The sequence below is a fragment of the Trichosurus vulpecula genome, chromosome 3 (assembly GCF_011100635.1).
Source record: "Trichosurus vulpecula isolate mTriVul1 chromosome 3, mTriVul1.pri, whole genome shotgun sequence".
Classification (NCBI taxonomy): Eukaryota; Metazoa; Chordata; class Mammalia; order Diprotodontia; family Phalangeridae; genus Trichosurus; species Trichosurus vulpecula.
This window is the reverse complement of record NC_050575.1, coordinates 42,813,169-42,834,626: the sequence shown is the minus strand read 5'-3', so window position 1 is coordinate 42,834,626 and position 21,458 is coordinate 42,813,169. Positions and strand designations below refer to the sequence as shown.

General features: G+C 38.7%; 1 protein-coding gene across 3 annotated transcripts; it reads left to right on the top strand.

The window, feature by feature from the left end:
• The first annotated feature begins 4,007 nt into the window (after positions 1-4,007).
• On the top strand, positions 4,008-21,047 carry GNPNAT1 (glucosamine-phosphate N-acetyltransferase 1). 3 transcript variants are annotated; one of them, XM_036748508.1, is made up of 6 exons: positions 4,008-4,136; positions 14,373-14,540; positions 15,533-15,595; positions 16,136-16,263; positions 17,387-17,448; positions 19,793-21,047. In XM_036748508.1, the coding sequence occupies exons 2-6, from the start codon at positions 14,387-14,389 to the stop codon at positions 19,938-19,940; spliced, it is 555 nt and encodes a 184-aa protein (XP_036604403.1). In that variant the 5' UTR covers positions 4,008-4,136; positions 14,373-14,386; the 3' UTR covers positions 19,941-21,047. The 3 variants fall into 3 exon arrangements, with proteins under 3 accessions (XP_036604403.1, XP_036604401.1, XP_036604402.1); XM_036748506.1 differs by having other exon boundaries at positions 4,109-4,250; XM_036748507.1 differs by lacking the exon at positions 4,008-4,136 and adding an exon at positions 12,794-13,007 and having other exon boundaries at positions 19,793-20,385.
• Positions 21,048-21,458: the final 411 nt, after the last annotated feature.

Below are 21,458 nucleotides of genomic sequence, written 5' to 3'. Positions count from 1 at the left end.
ATAAAAAAGCTGAATTAACAATCAATGAAGAAAAGAAGTTAGTATTAACAATTTCACACAACTACATATCAACAAAACAGATGATCTAAATTAAATGAATGGATATTTACAAAAATATAAAATGTCCAGATTAACAGAACAAGAAATAGAGGATTTAAATAATACAGGCTCAGAAAAGAAACTGAACAAGCCATAAGTAAGCTTTCAATGAAAAAATAAGTGCAGTACCAGAAGGATTTACAAGTGAATTCTATCAGACAAATAAAGAACAATGAACTTTAATGATTCCAAAGCTATTTGGAAAAAAAAAAACCAGGAAATTCCTATTTTTCAATTATTGTTAAAAAAATACTAGAGTCCTTTTGTAATACAAGGAAAATTAGGAACCCCTGAGAAACCCGTAGCTACTGACAAGCACCCCCAGAAAGAATGGACTCAGATATCTTTGGCATTTAGCAAACCCCCTGGGACTCCATGACTCCACCAAGGAATGTCAATAGATAAGACCATCCCACTGAAGGATAATCTGGCAGACCCTTTCTAGCAGATATCCCTGGGGCTCCATGACTCCACCAAGGAAGGGAAATGAGATTATCCCATTAGTATGATAACTTGACTGAATCTTTTGATCAGCCAGGACCTTTGTTCCTGTTCCCCCCACCCAGTGACCTGGCCTGTAGGTTCCAGGAGATAATTAATCACTGTACCCCCACATGTCCTATATAAGTCAAGCCATCACCCCAATACGTGGCCATTGATTTGTGGTTGCAGTACCCCAATGGCCGCCGGCTAATAAATTCTCCACTTAAAACTTATACTCTGTGGTGTGTCTCGCTTGCTTCTGGTACAACACTTTTATGATATAAATATTTAAGATGATAATGATTTCTTAGCTACCTTATTCCAGATATCCCTGACTTGTGACAAGGGTGGGTAACTTTTTCAGAAGTATCCTGTTGGTTGGGGCCTTCATCACTTGTGATTTATATCAATAAACCCTTTGTGAATTTCAAATACCTGGCAACATCCATCACATGGACCAAAATTTTAAGATCTGGGGGTCAATTCTTTCCAAGGTAGAAGGGAAACCTAAGAATTCTGGCCTTTATTCCTCTCCATTTTCCATCATCTTGGTATGGTACTACTTTAAGGGACCATTATATTTCTTGGAGTTCATTTGTTTGCCTGCCCTAAGCTATTACTTCAGTACTGCCTACACAGGGCTTTTTTAATCCTTCGGAATGGTCTAGTAATAGACTTAAGGCCAATTAAATGGTATAAAGTCCTCTGGAAGTTTTTTAGAACCTTGCCACAAAGGGATGGGATGTAGTAGAAGCAGCATCTCTCGCACATGGGCCAGGTCAGTTTCACAACATCCACCAAAGCCATTGCAACAAAGGCCAGACTAGTCTTTCCCTAAATAGGCAATGAAACTATCCTTGAGACTTAATTGTTCCAGGAAACTAAAGCTCATACAATTGAAATAGCTTCCTGTTCACCCAGGGCATAAGAATTCCAGTATATAAGGAATCAGACCCTCAGGCTTTATGGACTCCCAGCTGCTGTGCAAGCCAATACACCCTCCTCCCTATGGGGGTCAGAAGGAGGAGGTACATTTTTCAGAACCAAATGTCCTTCTCATGCTGTTACATAAACTTCTTTTGTTATATCCTATATAGTCTACATGCGTCACATTTTGTTTCAATCTTGAATGACTGACTAAATGACTGACGCAAACTATTTATTAAGCACTACTAATTGTAAAACACTGTGCTGAGCATTGAGGATACAAACAGAAAAGCAAGACAATTCTTGCTCTCAAGGAGCTCACAGTCCAAAGGAAATAAAACATAGACGTTTCAGCTTAAAAGTCATACAGAAAGGCTCCATGACTCTTAGGGTGCAATGGCAAAGAAGATGGCAATGTACTTTCTTGAATACATATCTATCGATAACACATCCTTTTCTGATGGTGAACCAGTTGACAATGCGAAGGTGTCTTTGATGGTGAGAATTTTCTTTTCTACTTTTTCAATAGCCATGACTGCAGAGGAAGCAGGGGCAGGAGCATCCACAGAAACATCTGCTGGGTTGTATCTCTAGAGATTGCTTCTGAGAGATGTGATTATTAAATAATCAATTATTGGGGAGATCCAGATTTTTTTTTTGCCACTTCCTAGATCCTCATGCTCTACTAGGCCAAGCCGGCATCTGAAGGACATTGTTGATGGATGAGATTGCCCAAATCCCCAGGGTATATGCCTTTTCATCTGGGGGAGGAGACCCCCACCCAAGCAGAGAACCTTACAAAGGATTTAATCTAAGGTGAATTCTGGTCCACTGTGTTTCACTCAGCCCGGTCTGAGCAGAGTTGGACCCCCTTTTGTCTAGACTGCCCTAGTTGGGGGTAGTCTGGATAAGAGAGAAGTCTGTTTGTCCAAGACTGAGGGATCAGAGTCCTGTCCCTCAGCCCCTCATTAGAATAAGCTCACCTCTCATTACGATATTCATTCTTTTCATTGTTAACCAATCAGAGTTGATTACCACTTTCAGGAATTCTCCCTCTTCCAAGGGCATATAAGTGTCGAGTGGGTTCCATGAGGGGTCTTTGGCATTGGAGAGTGCCACTGACTCCTTTTATCATTTATTGGCTAGCATGATTAATAAAATGACTAATTGCCCAGAAACTATATCTCTTGAACTTTCTATAGGTCACACTTCTCAGGATTATGACTATGGGGATTGTATTAGAAGCAGGACTTCAGGTCCAGGAGGTGTTGCCGTTCCCAAGACTCTCAGGCTTCCCTGCTTGATGACGGCAGTTGGTCATCAATTGGTGTTGGTGATGTTTGTAAAGCAAGGGAGACCGTTCTGCAGCATGACTTTTCTACTCTGTGACAGCTATGGGTATCTTGGGCTACTGCTATTCCCAGGGCTCTTGGGTTTAGTGTCCTGGGCTACGGCCATCGAAGTCTAAAAAGAGGTGGTAGTAGTACCTCACAGCTTGCAGATTGGCTTGCCTGCCCCATATGTAGCAGCTGGTAGCTCTTAGGGATGACCACTAGGCTCTTCTTTAGAGAAATTATTTCCCTACATGATGGCAGCAGGGACCAGTCAGTATTTGTTTTCTTCCTCCTGACCCCTTTCTCCCTATCCCATTTTAAACTTCTTGAGAACAGGGTCTTTTCCTTCTTTCCTTACTGAACTAACACTGTACCTTGCACAAAATTATTTAATGATTGTTGAACTGACTGAACACACTTTTACTTTTTTCACAATCCTTTGAGATCCACAGACAGAAGCGACTGAGGCCGAGAGAGGTCACGTGAAGATGTTCAGTCACATAAGCAGAATGGTAAGTTTCTCAAATCCAATGCTCTTCTGTACCGTTGGTTGCTTAAGTATAGACAGGGCACCCCCCCCCCCAAAAAAAAAATGGAAAGGAGAAACAACAGAGATGTACCAAGGTATTAAGGAAAACTTCCCTACTTTTGTGACTTGGACTAAATCACTTCTTTCTAGAATTCTTATTATTCATCTGTAAAATAAGAGCATTGGAGGGAATGATTTCCAAGACTCCTTGCCAGCTCTGAATCCTGTGGAATGAAAACAGCCCTGGAGAAGCAAAAAGAACCCATCACTTGGGTGCTTCCTATTGATTACTCATGCCAATATGAAAACTCTCGTCCTGCGTGACTCCGGGGCTGGTTGACTCCTGGGGTGAATACACAAATACCAAAGCTGCTGAAATCCTCGGAGATGAGAGAAAAGGTGGGGTCGTTCCCAGAAGGTGATGAGTCCGAGTCTGAGGCCCAGCTCTGACGCATTCCAGGGTGGGCGGGAAAACACGGCGTTACGCTAGTCCCGGGCTTCGCAGCAGCTCCAACCTCGACCCCACCCGCGCCCTCTTGCTTTGCCTCCTCTCTTCTGCCCTTCCCCCACGCCCTCAGGTCCGGGTCGGCAGCCCGGGTTCCGTCAGGACACTGCCCTCCTGTCGGCCCATGCGTCAGGGGGCGGGGGCACTACCGCTGCCACGTCGGGGCCGCCACGGCGCCGCCGGGGCGCGGGAGAAGCGCGGGGAGGGGAAGCCGGAGCTGAAGCGGAAGCCGGATGCGGATTTGACGCCTCGCAAGCGGGTGAGCTGCGCGGCCGGGCCGGTGTGCGGGACCGGACTGGTGTGCGGGACGCGGTTATGCCGGAAGGGTCGAGGCCGAGTTGGATCGGGGCTGGTTCGTCGTTCGCTCCGTGAGGTTAGGCATAGGGAGGATGCCGGGCCGGGGCCGAGAGGCGGCTTTAGGACCGTGTGGCCGCTTCTTGTTCTTCCCCCAGGCGCGGGGCTTGGTGGAACAGCCCTGAGGGCCGGGCGCGGACCGGGCTGGGAGCGGAGCCGAGGTTCCCAGCGCCCCCGGAGCTTCCGTCGGACGTTAACGACCCACGGCGCCGGTGTCGCTTAGACCGGAACTCTCAGAGACTTGGCCCGGAGCTGGGGGAGATCCGGAAGGGACCCGGGCGGGCGGGTTTCCCTGTCTGGAGGGAGGCTTCTCTGCCCCTCGGTAGAGCTGTGCCCTGTGCCCCGAAGCGCGGCTGTTTGTCCGGGGGGAGGCTTAAGTGGGCTGATCCGTGGGCGACCTCGGGAAGCCAGCCTGGTCAGTCGCTGACCCCAAGCTGTGCGGGCTGTGTTTCCCGTGGGGTCGGTCTGAACCGCGTTCATCTGCCGGGGGTTGGGGGTGGGGGGTGGGAAGGACGGGAATTGCCCGGGGTGGGGGGTTGGGATACGTGAGGCAGGATACCCTTTGTTCATTTTCACCGGCTGTTGAAACCACCCTGCAGACCCTCCAGCCAGCGCCTTTCCTCCATCAAAGGTGCTCTGTTTAGAAGGACCAACCTTTTCTAAGATTTTTAAAAAAGCAAATTGTATACATTGTAGGGGATGGGAGATATTCTCTTATATAAAGGAATATGCTCACCCGTTATTTAGTCATATTCCGGAATACAAGTTCCAGATGAATGAAGTTTATTACTTTAAGTGAAAGCATTAAAATCGTTTTAGAGATAGGAGGTATGTTATAAATATTCTAATCCAATCCCCGTATTTTACCAAGGAAACCGACCAGAAAGCTTTAGTGACTTGCCCCAATTTCACAGCTAGAGGCACAGATGGAAACAGAATTCAAGGATTTCCAATCTTTCTCAAATACCACTTTTCAAGACCGAGTAACAAATACCTAAACCAAGATTAAATATAGGCAGAGCTTCCCTGGTGAGGTGTTATTTGAAGTTGGCAGTATGATATATTGGAAGAAAAGCTTGACTGTTCACGGACTTTTTCTTCTCAGTTTTTGTATGTAGAGAGTCACCTTAGGGTAGTGTGTAGATTACTGGGTTTAGGGAAATCACCAGCCCTTTACTTAGTCTAAGTTCTTACCTGTGGTTGTTGGATGAATGACATGTGGGTTCTAGTTCTAGCCCTGCCACTAGCTAGCAGTGTTAAAGTGGACAAGTTATTTGACTAATGCATTGTGGTAAAACTGAGATAAAAATTCATGTTTTGTATATTATCTAAGTTATGGAAAACAAGACAGTGAATATTATTTGAAAAATATATAGTAATTAGAGGCAAGACCAATGGCCCATTAAATGCAAGACTGGCAGGAATTACAGGTGAAGGGAAGAACGGTATAGATATGTCAGAAGTAGATAGGAGTATATTGTAGGGGTATCTTATAGAATAAGTTTGAGCTAGTCTATGCTCCAGTAACTTTTCCTTTGGGGTTATGGTTACACATAATAGTTTTGTTATTGGAAAGAACACTGGGCTTTAAGTCAGGATTTTTGTTATAATTCTTCTAATTTGCTATGTGGTCTTGGGCTCAGTTTTTAGGCCTCAGCTTCCTATTTGTGAAATGAATATAAAATGATCTGTAAGGTACCTTCTCATGGTTGCCATTCACTAAGCCTATGTAGTATTTAAATAGTATATTAATAATAGTTTTAGAGCTGGGAGGGACCCTAGAGACCATCTGATCTAGTCAACTCCTTTTATAGATGAAGAAACTGAGGCCCAGAAGAGTAGTTTGCCCAAGGTCACCAACCCAGGGAGATAAGAGCTGAGATTTGAACTTCAAGTTCTTTGACTCCATATCTAACACTTTTCCATGTATCACATCTCATTTATCTGGGCCTCATTGGGAGGATGAAGGTGTTCCCTATAAAGTCTATTTTGTAGATGAAAGAAATTTATTTAAATGCCAGAACTTTTATTTTAAGTATCTTTTTCAGGAAAAATCTTTATAATTGTTTTGACTATTTATTAAGGTAATTTAAAACTCATATGAAAATTCGATTTTGTATTATGCTGGAATACCACAAAGCCTCAATACTCCTATGCACTTTTAGCAAAAGGAAGTATTGGAGAGTGGCTAGAGAGCTGGCCTTAGAGTCAGGAAGGTTGGGTTCTAGTCTTGCCTAACAACATCTTGGTTGTATGACCTGTGGGCAAGTCACTTAACCTCTCAGCACTCCGGATGATTAAAAAAAAACCAAACAAAAAACTTTTAAACAGATCTCAGGTTGAATGTTGTATAATGTTGAATATTGTGTAGTGTAGGTATAAAGATTTCGTAAGTAAAGATTTTGCCACCTTTCAAAAATCTGAGTAACATTTTTACTTTTGATACAGGATATTTGTATCTTTCATATTAGTCAAAATTCCAAAAGACTTGAAATGGTAGAGAGTTTCCTCTCTAGGAGTTCTCTGTATCAGTGAGATCACAGGTCTGTCAATACAAACAAACCAAAAAAACCCCAAAATAAAAACAAAAATAGAGAAACAAAAAACGAGCCTCCTAGACATTCCCTTGGAGGGTACACCCAAATGAGATCACAGATCCATTTGAGTATGATGAGTATACCATGATTTGATGGATAGAAAGCTAGACTTGTGAGCCAGGAAGATCAGGGTTCAAATCCTGTTTCTGCTGCATCCTGTGGGTTCAAATCCAGCATCTGCCGTACTGGCTGTGTGACTGTTGGTAAGTCACTTAATATCTTGGTGCACAAAGCAACTTTCTAAGATTTTAAGTTGCAGAGATGAGGAAAGTTTCCTCAACCAGGAGGTTCCTTATACCAGTAAATAAATTTCAGTAAATAATTTTAGTCCCTATTCTTATCCTTTAAATATAACATTGTGTGATAGGGCAGTTATTTTCTTTCTGCACCTGGAAAGACTGAAGCTTAGACAGGTTAAATCACTTTTGATTAGAGAATGCAAATTAAAACAACTCTGCAGCACCACTTCATACCTATCAGGTTGGCTAACATGACAGAAAAGGAAAATTGCCAATGCTGGAGAAGACATGGGATATGATATAGCTAAGATAAACAGTAGAACCAGGATTCTAAGCTAGGTCTTACGGCTCCTAGACCATTGCTGTTTTCACTATATCCTGCAGCCTCTAGACTTCTCTTTTTCTTCTAGGTACTTGCCTATGTTCTTTCGAATAAATAATTTCTGAATAAAAAAGTTTTACAGTACCTTTATAAATGTGTGAATGTAGAGTGCAACTGAAAAGGTTTGAAAAAATACTTTCTTATACTATTAAAAACATTTTTTCTTCCTGTTTTCCTGCAGGAAAACTTTTTTAGTAGCCCCAAACTGGAAAGTAAAGGAGTGGCCCTTCTTATTGGGGAATAAGACAAATTATTCAAGACAAATTATAGTATATGAATATAATGGCATATTTTAAAAATTAGTATTTTATTTGTTCCCCAGTTACATGTCAAGAAAATTTTTTGCATTCATTTTTACAAGATTTTGAGTTCCAAATTTTTCTCCCTCCTCTCCATCCTCTTTCCTCTTTTGAAAATGGTAGGCAGTTTGATAAAGTTTATACATGTGTTATCATGTAAAACTATTTCCATATTAGTCATAGTTGTGAAAGAAACAAATTAAAAAAATGAGAAAAAATAAAGTAAGTGAAAAAAATATGCTTCAGTCTGTGTTCAGAGTTCATCAGTTCTTTATCTGTATATGGTTAGCATTTTCCTTCATGAGTCTTTTGTACTTGTCTTGGATCATTGTGTTGCTGAGAAGAGCTGAGTCACTCATAGTTGATCATTGCACAGTGTTGCTGATACTATTTACATTATTTTCCTGGTTCTGCTCATTTCACTTTCCATCAGTTCATAAATGTCTTTCCAGGTCTTTCTGAAATCTGCCTGTTCATCATTTCTTGTTGCACAGTGGTATTCTGTTATATTCATATACCACAGCTTGTTTAGCCATTCCTGAATTGATGGGCATCCTGCCAGTTTCCAGTTCTTTGCCACCACGAAAAGGGCTGCTATAAATATTTTTGCACATATAGGTCCTTTTTCCTTTTTTATGCTGTTTTGGGATACAGACCTAGTGGTGGTATTGCTGGATCAAAGGGTTTGCACAGTTGGTTGCTCTTTGGGCATAGTCCCAAATTGCACTCCAGAATGGTTGGATCAGTTCACAACTCCACCAACAATGCATTAGTGTTCCAATTTTCCCATGTCTTCTCCAGCATTTATCATTTTCCTTTTCTGTCATATTAGCCAATCCGATAGGTATGAAGTTGTCCTGCAAAGTTGTTTTAATTTGCTTTCTCTAATCAAAAGTAATTTAGAGCACTTCTTCATAAGCTTGTGGATAGCTTTGATTTCTTCATCTGAAAACTGCCTGTTGATATCTTTTGACCATTTATCAGTTGGGGAATGACTTATATTCTTGTTCATTTTACTCAATTCTCTATATATTTGAGAAATGAGGCCTTTGTCAGAGACACTTGCTGTAAAGATTGTTTCCCGTCTTTCTGCTTTCCTTCTAATCTTGGTTGCATTGGTTTTCTTTGTATAAAAGGTTTTAAATTTAATGTAATCAAAATTATCTATTTAACATTTTGTAATGCTCTCTGTCTCATGTTTGGTCATGATCTGACAGGTAGACTATTTCTTGCTTTTCTAATTTGCTTATGGTGTCACCCTTTATGTCAAAATCATGCCAAAGGTCTGTCATACCTAACTTTTCTAATATTCTGTTTATCTACTTAGTTTTTTTCTTGTTTATTTTTTGGTTGGATCTATTGAGTTCTGAGAGGGAACAGTTGAAGTCCCCCACTAGTATAGTTTTGCTGTCTATTTCTTTCTGTAGCTCACTTAACTTTTCCTTTAAGAATTTGGATGCGGGGCAGCTAGGTGGCTCAGTGAATAGAGCACCGACCCTGGAATCAGGAGGACTTGAGTTCAAATCCGGCCTCAGACACTGGACACATGTACTAGCTGTGTGACCTTGGGCAAGTCACTTAACCCCTATTGCTCTGCCAAAAAGCAAAAGAAAAAAAAAAGAATTTGGATGCTATTCCACTTCGTACATATATGTTTAGTATTGATTATTGCTTCATTGTCTATGGTACCTTTTAGTAAGATGTAGTTTCACTCCTTATCTCTTTTAATTAGGACTGTTTTTGCTTTTACTTTGTTTGGTATCCGGATTCCTACCCCTGCTTTTTTCTTAAACTTCAAGTGAAGCATAATGAATTATGCTTTGGCCCCTTACATTTACTCCATGTGTGTCTCTCTGCTTCAGGTATGTTTCTTGTAAAGAACATATTGTAGGATTCTGGATTTTGACGCACTTTGCTATCTGCTTCCATTTTGTGGGAGAGTTCATCACATTCACATTACAGTTATGATTACTACCTGTGTATTACCCTCCATCCTAATTCTTCCTCCTGTGTGTCCTCTCTCTCCTTTCACCCTTTACCTCCTCACCAGTGTTTTGCTTCTGTCTACCACCTCCCCTGATCTGCCCTCCCTTCTGTTAGTCCCCACACCTCCTTTACTTGATCTCCTCTCCTCCTACTTCCCTGTAGGGTAAGATAGATTTTTATATTCAACTGATTGTGTATATGATTCCCTCTTTGAGCCAAAATGATTGGAGTAGGTTTCAAGTGATGCTTGCTGCCTACTCTGCCCCGCCCCCCTCCCAATCTTCCCCTCCACTGTACCTGGTCTTCATGTGAAATAATTTACCCCATTCTACCTCTCCCTTCTTTGTATACCCATTGTGCTACTCTTTCTCATCCCTTAAATTTTTTACATCTTTCCCTCAAATTCACCTTATATCTGTATCCTCTGTATATTCCTTCTCGCTGTACTATTAGTGATATAATTTGTAAGAATTACAAGTATCATTTTCCCATGTAGGAATGTAAATAGTTTAGCTCTATTGACTTCTTTATGTTGTCTTTTCTGTTTTTACCTGTTTATGCTTCTCTTGGATCTTGATATTGGAGGTCAAATTTTTGGTTTAGTTCTGGTCTTCTCCTTATGAAATCTTGAAATCCCATTTCATTGAATGACCATTTTTTTCCCTTGATACATTATGTTTTCTTTTGCCAGGTAAGTGATTCTTGGTTGTAGTCCTAGCTCCTTTGCCTTTCAGAATATCATCTCTGATCCTTTAATGTTGCAGCTGCCAAGTCCTGTGTAATCCTGATTGTGACTTCCCAGTATTTGAATTGTTTCTTTCTGGCCTCTTGTAGTATTTTTTCCTGGACCTGATAGTTCTGAAATTTGGCTATAAAGCTCCTTGGATTTGGGGATCTCTTTCCTGAGGTGATTGGTGGATTCTTTCAGTGCCAGTTTTACCCTCTGGTTCTAGGACATTAGGGCAGTTTTCCTTGGTAATTTCTAGAAAGATGCTGTCCAGGTCCTTTTGATTATGGCTTTCAGGTAGTCCAGTGATGTTGACATTGTCTTTCCTGGATCTATTTTTCAGGTCAGTTGTTTTTCCTGTGAGGTATCTTATAGTTTCTTCCATTTTTTCATTCTTTTGAATTTGTTTGATTAATTCTTGATGTCTCATAGAGTCATTAGCTTCCACTTGCCTAATTCTAACTTTTAAGTGTTGTTTTCTTCAATTAGTTTTTGTAGTTTCTTTTCCATTTGGCCAATTCTACTTTCTAAGGAGTTGTTTTCTTTAGTGGAGTTTTGTATCTCCTTTTCCATTTGGCTAATTCTACTTTTTAGGCAGTTTTCTAAGCAGTTGACTCTTTTTTCATAATTCTCTTGCATCACTCATTTCTTTTCCCATTTTTTTCTTCTACATCTCATTATTTTTAAGCTCCTTTTTGATCTCCTCCATGAGTTCTTTCTGGACTTGAGACCATTTCCCATTTTTCTTTAGGGTTTTGCCCATAGGTGTTTTGACGTTGTTGTTCTCTTCTGAGTTTGTGTCTTGGTCTTCCCTGTCACCATAATAACTTTCTGTGGTCTCAAATTTTTTTTTTTTTTGCCTTTTTCCTTTATTTTAAATTTGAGCTTTGCACCTGGGATGGAAGGAGTGCTCTCTCAAGCCTCTTGTGCCAGGGGCTGCAGGCCCTGGCTGTTTACCTGTTATTGTATTGATGTTGCCGTGAGACCCACAGGTGCCCTTGTGTCTGGTGCTGTGCTGAGGGGGTGGGCTGGGGAATGGTTGGCAGTGTTGGAACTGTAGGGGTCTGGCAGCTTCCTTTGTGCTGGGCTGAGGTCCTAGTGGTAGTGTCTTGTGCGTGTTGAGGCCTGGGTGGGGTGTTTCTGAGTTTCCCTGGGGCTGTGCTGAAGCGTATGCAGGTCTGGCCACTGGAGGATGCCCGTTCGGCTGTTGGAGCATGTGGAGATCTAGCCTAATTCCTCATGATGCTAGAGGATGCCTGTTTGTCCCAGGCTACACTGAAGCACGTGGTGATTCTTGGAGATGGAGTCAGCAGGTTCCCCTGCCTATGTTAAGGCATGTGGGGGGGTCCTGGTGTTGGTGTTTGCCTGCTCCACCACACTGGGGCTCAGATTTTCAGCTGGTTTGCTGAGGTCCCATGTCTGCCCCATCATCAAAAAACTCATGCATAATCTGTTTATTCTTGCTGTTGTCCTATACCTCTTCTGCCTTTTGCAGCTTAACTTGAGAGGGCTGTCTGCAATAGGTGCCCTTATTTCTTCTCCTCTCACTTCTTAACTGTCTACAATCTGCCTTCCAATCTCATCATTCAGTTGAACTCATTCACCTGAAACTGCTTTCTCAGAATTTACCAGTAATCACCATCCAGTCCCTCAGGTTTGAAACCTAGGCACAATGCTCCTAGGAGTTATTCTCAACGCCTCATTGTCCCTCACCCCCCACAGACAATCTTTTGCCAAGGCCTATTGATTTCACCTTTGTAGCCTGCTAGTGGGTCTGCCTGCCCTTCCCACTCCTTATCCACATCCTCTATTCCGCCACTAAAGTGATTCTCCTAAAATGCCGGTCAGGTCATGTCGCCCTCTCTACTCAGCAAACTGTAGTGACTTCCTCCTACCTCCAGGAGCAAAACCAAAATCCTCTGTTTGGCATTCAAAGACATTCATCACTTAGCCTCCTTCTACCTTTTATACTTTTATTACATCTTGTTCCCCACCACATATTCTTCAATCCAGCGACGCTGTGCTCATGGCTTTTCCATGAACAAGATGTTCCAGCTCTCAGCTCCAGACATTTTCTCTGGCGGTCCCTCATTCCTTCAGTGCCCTCTTTTACTGGCTTCCTTTAAGTAAGCCTCAACTAAAATCCCATCTTTTATGAGAAGCTTCTCCCAATCCTTCTTAATTCTAGTGCCTTCCCTTTGTTAATTATTTCCTGTTTATCCTATCTGTAGCTTGTTTGTATATATTTTTTTGAATGTGGTCTTCCACATTAGATTGTAAATTCCTTTAGGGCAGGGAGTATCTTTCTGCTTTTTGTATCACCAGTGCTTAGCATAGTGCCCATCACATAATTAAATATTGACTGATCCATGAATTTGTGCTAGCAAATCTCAGCTGAGGCCCTCCCCCACCCCTTTTTTGCAAGGCAGAACTCTTATACTTCCCTAATTAATGAGACCTGGATGAAGCTGTCACAAAGAAGACTGAGAGGCATTCAGATGGAAAGCAGAATCAAGAGACACAGAGACTTTAAAAGTGTGAGAAGAGTAAGTAGAAGCACCTTTTATAGACAGCTTTTCAGGTTTAGTCAAGAAAAGAAGGCAAGATCTAGGACAATAGCAGGTAGGAATCAGAGGATCTAGTAAGGGTTTTCAAAGGATGTAGGAGAACTTGAGCATATTTGTAGCTATCCAGAAAAGACAGGGAGAGATTAAATATTGGGAGGCAATAGAGTCAAGGTATTGGGAGGGAATTGAGGATACTTGTGGAGGGGCTGACTTGAATGAACAGAAGGACCGTCTTCTCATCAAAGACTGGAGCAAAGAAGAAGCTAGTGGCACAATTTCAGGGATTGAGAGGAAGAGGAAGAAAGCTCTCAGCAAGTAGCCTCAGGTTTTTTTGGTTGTTAAGATATGAAAATCATCAGAAGAGAGGGTATGGGAAGAGAATGCCATGAGAGCCTTGAAAAGAAAGGAAAGGTTCAGACCAGCTGCTATGTGAATGGGATAACAAAGGTAATTAAGAAGTGTGATATGATTGTCTTAATAGTGAGATTAGCATAAATGTATGGTATTCCCTGTCACTACCATTTAACCATTTCTTCCATTTCTATTCAGCAATTTGTAAGGAAGAGCAAAGGAGAAAGATGGTGTAATCCAGGATTGGAGTTTGGCCAGGCATGATTGGTGTGAAAGGACAGGGAAATAAGAGATTCAAGAGAAGAGAAAATGTACAGTTGAACCGATTCAAGGAAGATTGGGAAGGCAGGAGATAGTGATGGCATAGTACAAAGAGCTCGTGGGATTGGGCAGGGGTGGGTGGGGGGTAGGTTCTGAGAGGTTTTTTCAATACATCGATAATATCTGAATATGGAAGAGACTTTGAAATTTCATAAACCAACTCATGGGCAAATCTTCTGTCTTTAAAAATTTGTAGCCTTACTCATTTCTTCCACATAAAAAACTGGTAACAAAGGCATTATGGTGTAGTGGATAGTGTTGGATGTTTAGTCAGGAATACCTAGGTTCTTATCCCTCTTCAGATACTAGCTATAAGACCCTGGGCAAGTTACTTAACCTCTCTTCCTTATTTGTAAAATTGAGATGATAATAGCATCTATGTTACAGGAGTGTCGTGGGAGTCAAATGAAATAATCAATATATAAATACTTCACTAACTCGAATATAAATGTGACATATATATGTGTGTATATATATATTATATATAGTGATGTATAGGATTGAGAAATCAAAATTACTTAACTGCCTTCATACATTTTAAAAACTTAAATTTTACTGATTACTTTTTTGTATTATTCAAGAATTGTTTTGCTCTGTAGAAATATTAACTTTAAAAATGATTTTTTTCTGAGACAAAAAAGTTCTTTGTATAAATGATTATTTTTATTTCAGTCCTCACTGCAGTCATGAAACCTGATGAAACACCTATGTTTGACCCAAGTCTGTTGAAAGAGGTGGACTGGAGCCAGAATACTGCAACATTTTCTCCAGCCATTTCCCCAACATACCCAGGAGATGGCTTGGTTTTGAGGCCTCTTTGTACCGCAGATCTAAATAGAGGTAGCAATTAATTTCACATTTATTAATCATGCCTTGAATTGGTTTACTCTTATCTGTGCTGATCAAAGCCAGTCAGCATTGATACAGATGATAAGATTTAAGGTAAATATATTTATGATGTATTTTTGAATCTGTATTTAAATGTGCATGTTGAAATACTGTGTTGAACATTAAATTAGACACACAATGAAGATAATTCAGGAGGAACAGTAGAGATACACCTTTTCTCCTCAACCCTCTATTCTTCAGATTTCCTTTCTGCTGGGAGGAATACCACTTTCACTTTTTGCTTCTGTCTCCTCTTGAAATAGCTTACTAATATATGCTTTGATTTAAAAGGAACCATAGATCTCTTTTCAGGCTATGGGAAATTACTAAGTAGATAAGGTCGTCTTTCAACTTTTTCTCCAGTAACATTTTTCTCAGATTAAGCCGTGCTGTGGAAAAATCTTATGTAAAATGAAACTGATTATACACAAATTGTTTTCATTCACCAAATTAGGCAAACTGAAATATCTAAACCTAGAACAAAATGGTTGTCATGAACCTTAAAGTAAGTATTTCCAACTTAGAGCTAAAGAATATGATTTTTGATGAGGTCTATTTCTGTGACTACAAGAATAAAAAACAAATTTTGTCCTTTGAGAAAAAAGCATGTTCGTTTTTAAAAGCAGTTTCTATGTTTTGGATAGTGCCAAAAATTCTGGGGTAACTGAAATAGTCATGTATTGTGTGATAACTGGTGTCATTTATGAATGCAATCCATTCATATTTTATTTCTTGAAAAATATAGATGCTATTTTAAAAAATAAATATTGCCCTTTGAGAGATGTGTGATATTTAAATGCATTTATGGCTTTTTGGAGGGGTGGGTAGTGGTGGTAGGAGTTGTGATTACATGTAATAACATAGACCTAGGTTTTAGTTTCTTCCAAAATGCACCTGTGCTTAAAAAAATTATCATTTCATATGAAATTTTTTTTCTGAACCAGGATTTTTTAAGGTACTGGGCCAGCTGACAGAAACTGGAATGGTCAGCCCTGAGCAATTTATGAGTGAGTACACATCTATCTATGTTATTTGAAAAGGAATAAAGGGAAGATAAGTTGTTCTTTGTGTGGGCTTTGTTCTGCTGCAGTATGTCTACATTTGGCAAAACTGGGAAAACATAAATAGAAAAATAAGTATTCGTTATATGTGGCTTACTTTAGTTGAAGGTTCAAATACAACAAAGATGACTGATATGTCTTTATCTTTCTACGTCTGTGGATTGATGCAATTCTTACCTTTGCTTGGGAAGTTTCTTACGCTGTATAGATATCATAGCATAGGTTTTATTGAATGTGCCTTATCAAAAAACAATAGATCTTTGTTTTAAAACATTTTTTAAAATGTCATCTCCATTTGAGACTGGGGTACAATTCTTCTCAATCTCTAGGTCATTTTTCATAATAGATGATTTTTTTCTCCACTAATTCAAATTTGAATCTAGATGGCAAAATATTCTAAAGTGCTCAGTAGGCAGAACTAGTGGTTCTGTGACCTACTAAAGTTATATATCTATCATGTAATGATGTCTTTTCCTATTCTTGCAGGATCATTTGAGCACATGAGGAAATCAGGGGATTATTATGTTACAGTTGTAGAAGATGTCACTATAGGGCAGATTGTTGCTACAGCTACTCTGATAATAGAACATAAATTCACCCATTCATGTGCAAAGGTATGCTTCTCTCATTCTGGCCTGTGAGAGTAGGTTTGACATTCCTTGACAAAATGGGACAAATGTCTTGTGATTCTAGGCAATTCACTTAATCTACTTGAGCTAGCTTCCTTTAGCTTTAAAAGAGGAATAATACTTTTTTTTTATTTTTATTTTTTATTTTTTTTTGGAATAATACTTTTAATCTTTTACCCTATAGGGTTTCATGACAAAAGTGCTTTGTTAATTTTAAGTGCTATAACAAATATGAATAATTTCCATGAAATGTATCTTTTTTCAGTGACTTTTGTAAATTAAAAATCTGTTCCCCTGGAAAAATTTTTAATCCCTAAATACAGCAAAATATGTAACAATTGAAGTTGGTCTTAGTGTATGCTGATAAGTACCAAGAAAAACAAGCATGGATTGAAGTCTGTAAGGACTGCATGGACCAAAAAAATTCAGAATTGAGTAAAGAAAAAGATCAAGTCATGTGTATTTAAGTCTTAGAAGCGAGTATCTCGAATACTTAATAGGGAACTATTGCTACATTTGTTGGTACCTTTAAAGGTAGCAATACTCTTCCAAAAAGCCTTATCAGTTTTAAAGCATCGATTAATGGTTCTGAGGAGAGTGAGAGTTCCTGAGCACCTGAAGTCAGGGACAGAGTGGGAACAAGGTGGCAGACTCAGGCTGACAGCATGTGGCTGCTGGGTTCTGTGTGAGTTTCAGTAGCGAAGAGTTTCTGTAAGGCAAAATTATGACTAAATTATTGCTTTTTAAAAGGCCAGTTGGTGCTAAATAAGGCATCTTTCTATGATATAAAGAAATCATTTAGGCCCAGAAAGGTTAAGTAATTTGCCCAAGGTCACATGTGTCATAAGTAACAGGGCTGGTATTTGAACCCAGGTCCTCTGATTCCAAGTCCAGTACTCCTTCCAAAATGCTGTAGTGGCTCCAGGCATATCATAGAGACTATAAAGCTGTACTCTGGTAGCGATGCCATATAAGCTTATAAATGATACACATTTCTCTTCATTTGACTACTTATCAAAGTGATGCTACAATGATGACTGTTAATTTGCTAATTTATCAGACAAAAGTTTTCTTTTTAAACTAAACACAAGGATAAATATTTTCACAGAGAGGAAGAGTAGAAGATGTTGTTGTGAGTGATGAATGCAGAGGAAAACAACTGGGAAAACTGTAAGTATTTTGCTACAGAAACAGTATCAGCTTTGTGTAGATTAGGTGTTCTTCATACATAATGAATAAGTTATTGTCAAGACTGAATTAGGGGGAGAGCTAGGTGGCGCAGTGGATAGAGTCCTGGGCCTGAAGTCAGGAAGACTTATCTTCCTGCATTCAAATCTGGCCTTAGATACATAGTAGCTGTGTGACCCTGGGCAAGTCACTTAACCCTGTTTGGCTTAGTTTCCTCATCTGTAAAATGAGCTGGAGAAGGAAATGGCAAACCACTCCAGTACCTCTGCCAAGAAAACCCAGAATGGGACCATGAAGAGTTGGATACCACTGAAAAATGACTCAACAAGAAAACTGAATTTAAGAATTCTTACAAATTGATTGTTTAAATACCTCATTTGAAGTTATCTGTTACAGCTTTTATGTTCACATTTAAAACAAAAAATATTCATCAAGCTAGTTTTAAAATTACGGTATAAGGTAAAATGAGCAGTACTTTTAGGTGGCACCTTCTGATATATGAGCAATGATTGGCAATAATTATTAGCCATGACCCAGAGAACATTGTAATGTCACTCTATGATTTTAGAATCCTGAAACAGACCCAGGACTTACCATGCTACCATACTGTCTCTCTTGGCAAACAGTTTTCTAAAGACCAGCCATTTAAATCTATGGTAAAGCAGAAAGGGCAGCAGGTTTAAAGTCATAGGATTTGGATTCAGATCCTGGCCCTGCTGCTTGCTATTTGTATGACTTTAAGGTTCCTTTCAGCTTTAAGTGTGATACACTGTCTTTTAAAAAGATTCACATCTGTACTTAATGTATATGAGAAGTACCATAGGGATTTGAGTAATGGTCCATTCAATTTAGTCTCAGTTGGTACAGGATACAAATGTGGGAGGAATATGATTATTTCCTATGACATCAACTTCAGATTTAGAGATTTATCAGATAGCCTTAGTAACCCATTATAGATTTATCATCCTTAAACATACATGTGCATGTATACATATATATTCAAACCTATTTATAATTAATTATAGGAGTACTTTTTTTTTTTTACCTTTTTTAAGATTAAAGGAATTAAGAGGAATGGAACCTCTCAATGAGAAGACACTAATTCAAAGAGAAAAAACTACGAGGCAGAGAAAACTGTTGCCTTAAGAAAATGATGTAGACACACAAGGAACTTCTTGACCAATTTAAGATTGTTTTAAAAACAAAACTTAAATTTTTTTATCAGTGCCTTTTAAAATTGGATTCATTCCCCAATTTTATAACATTTTTAAAAGGATTCAAGAGGAATACACCAACTTAAATTTTTAAAAGGTATATAGAAGATGAATACAAAAACAGGGCATTGGAGTACTAATTCTAGGATGGTTAGAAACACTAAGAACAAGAACATGCTTAGTTATATTGAAATAAATGACCACAGGTGGTTTGTTTAGTCATGTCCGACTCTTCATGACCCTATTTACGGTTTTCTTGGCAAAGATACTGGAGTGGTTAGTCATTTCCTTCTCCAGCTCATTGAGGAAACTGAGGCAGTGACTTGCCCAGGGTCATGCAGCTAGTGTCTGAGGCTAGAGTTTTGAACTCAGGAAGGCAAGACTTCCTGACTCCAGGCCCAACACACATTGCAGTACCTAGCTGCCCTTGACCATGCAAAGTAGGAGCTACTCAACTTTCTTAATATCTGTTTACTTTTTTTTTAAGCCCTCTAGAATTTTACTTGCTTCAGGTTCCAACTAATTATAGATTAGGTTTTTTTTAAACTAGTTTTAATAGTTCAAGTATAAATATTTTGGTTTCATTTCTAGTTCATGTTAATTTGATTAAAAACATGCCTGGTGAAACCTCAAAAGTAATTGGAATTTGTTTTTAAAACAAAGTGCTAAAAACAACAAAAACAAAACTTTATCCACAGAATTGTTTCAGTAGATCTTAGAAGCATGAATATGCCCCTTCCTAGAATGAAGTTCTAAAACGCAGTCTAAAGGGTTGTGTTTTTATTCTTAACACTGATAAGATTTTTGTTTTGTTTTTTGGCAAACTTAAAATATTTGCAGCAATTCAAAAAATACTACCATCTTTATTTCCTTAAACCATTTCATATTTTTTTGCATATGCAAGAGGAGTGACATCTGAAAATCTTGCAGTTGATATGAAGGTGGAGATTTAGTTATTTCATATATAAACTTTAATCACATCTTATATTTGGATTTTGAGAAAATTCTTTGAAAGCACAGAATTTAATTCATTAAAATGGCTGCCGTCAGAAATTCATCTGTCTTTCAAAAAGCTGTTCAAAATGACCTTAGAGTTTATTCTTCTTTTTCAGGTTATTGTCAACTCTTACACTGCTAAGTAAAAAACTGAACTGTTACAAAATCACCCTTGAATGTCTTCCACAAAATGTTGGCTTCTATAAAAAGTTTGGATATACCGTATCTGAAGAAAACTACATGTATCACAGGTTTCTAAAGTAATGATAGCAAGGATCATTTTTAGAATGAAAGCAAAGAAATTTATTGCAACTAGGCTATTCTTTTAGAAAATCAAAGTATTTTATTGCTACAAAACCAGTGACACCTCCCCTTTCCCCCATAAAATATCGGACAAAAATTTTTAGTCTACAAGTTTGGCATATTAGAAGATTAAATTGGATTGGTGGAGCATGCTCTGATAATAGACTATAAATGAATGTTATGAAGGAGAATACTTTTAACCAAAGGAATATATTTTTAACTTGAAATTTTTCCTGTATTTTTCTAAAGTTGGGTTTTATTCTTTGTAGTCAAAGTATAGAGTATCTGTTTACTATCTTCTTATTAAAAGAAAGATTGTGGAAGAGAATATACTGTAGTGTACAAAAATTGTTAGATCACTAGTTTCTTTAATCATAATAAAAAACTGACATGGGTTTAATTGCAAGCTGACTTCTTAATAAACTAGCCATGGTAACTCATTGAACACATATTTATTAATAATGTTGACAAATATCAGATGATCGCTTTATAAAAAAAATTAGGAACCTTCCATTTGAAATACTGTTATTTGACAAAAAACCTATTGAATATATTGGGGGGAATGATGAGATTCAAAGTAAGAAGTAGCTGTTTTATCTGTGAAATTTCATGTAGCTCATTTTATCTCCAACCACATCAGTATAATTTGATTAACACTGAATCTAGGTATCTGTGTTTGATAGAGATAGTACACATTGTCACAATCTGTTTCCCTCAATTCTGAAAAACATCTATCTCATAGCTTTTCATTGATGCATGCAACATCAAGTCTCACTACCCTTTTGACAAACATTTTATGGAAAAATCACATTGCTTTTGTTGCACTCATAAAATTTGATGGGGATTTTCTCAGTGATAACATGCACTTTTTAGTATTTGCTTTTTTAAAATTTTTAGTATCAAATAAAAACGTACAATTACTATTCATGTGAATAGTACTCGATTGATAGAATTGTAAAATTTTTCATGTTTCCTTCTAATAATTCTTGAATTTCTAGGTCCTCAGGTAATGGTCAGTGTTATTTATTAGCTGTTTGCAAAGTAATTAAAGATCATCTGTTTTCATCATTTGCTATTGTATCTGCTTTGCTTCTCATCCCTACCAAGATGGCTAGTGCTCTTCTGGATATACTGTTTTTTAGATTACTTTTAAAGAACCAAGTATAACAGATTCATAGAAAGCCATAAAAGCCATCCCACTTTTATGAAAAATCAAAATGAACTGATTCACATAGTTGAAGACGTGAAATAATAAGTAGCTTTGTCATGTTCATAGGTGCTTATCTTATTAGTGAGGAAAACATGCTGGAAAAAATGAAGTGGCACCAAAACAAAAGGAAAAAAAATCACACCCAAGCTGGAGATTTATTAAAACTTTACTCTCAATGATTCATATCACTAGACCCTCTTAGGCATGCAGTGATCCAAGAGAATCTAAATTCTAAGCTATAGACCTAGGAGGATAATTCAGCTGGTATT

Excerpts from the sequence above, each read along its gene's own strand:
- GNPNAT1 (XM_036748508.1), top strand. The coding sequence starts at position 14,387 with ATGAAACCTGATGAAACACCTATGTTTGACCCAAGTCTGTTGAAAGAG. Across the intron at positions 15,596-16,135 it reads CAGCCCTGAGCAATTTATGA|GATCATTTGAGCACATGAGG; the intron begins GTGAGTACACAT and ends CTATTCTTGCAG. Across the intron at positions 16,264-17,386 it reads TCACCCATTCATGTGCAAAG|AGAGGAAGAGTAGAAGATGT; the intron begins GTATGCTTCTCT and ends ATATTTTCACAG.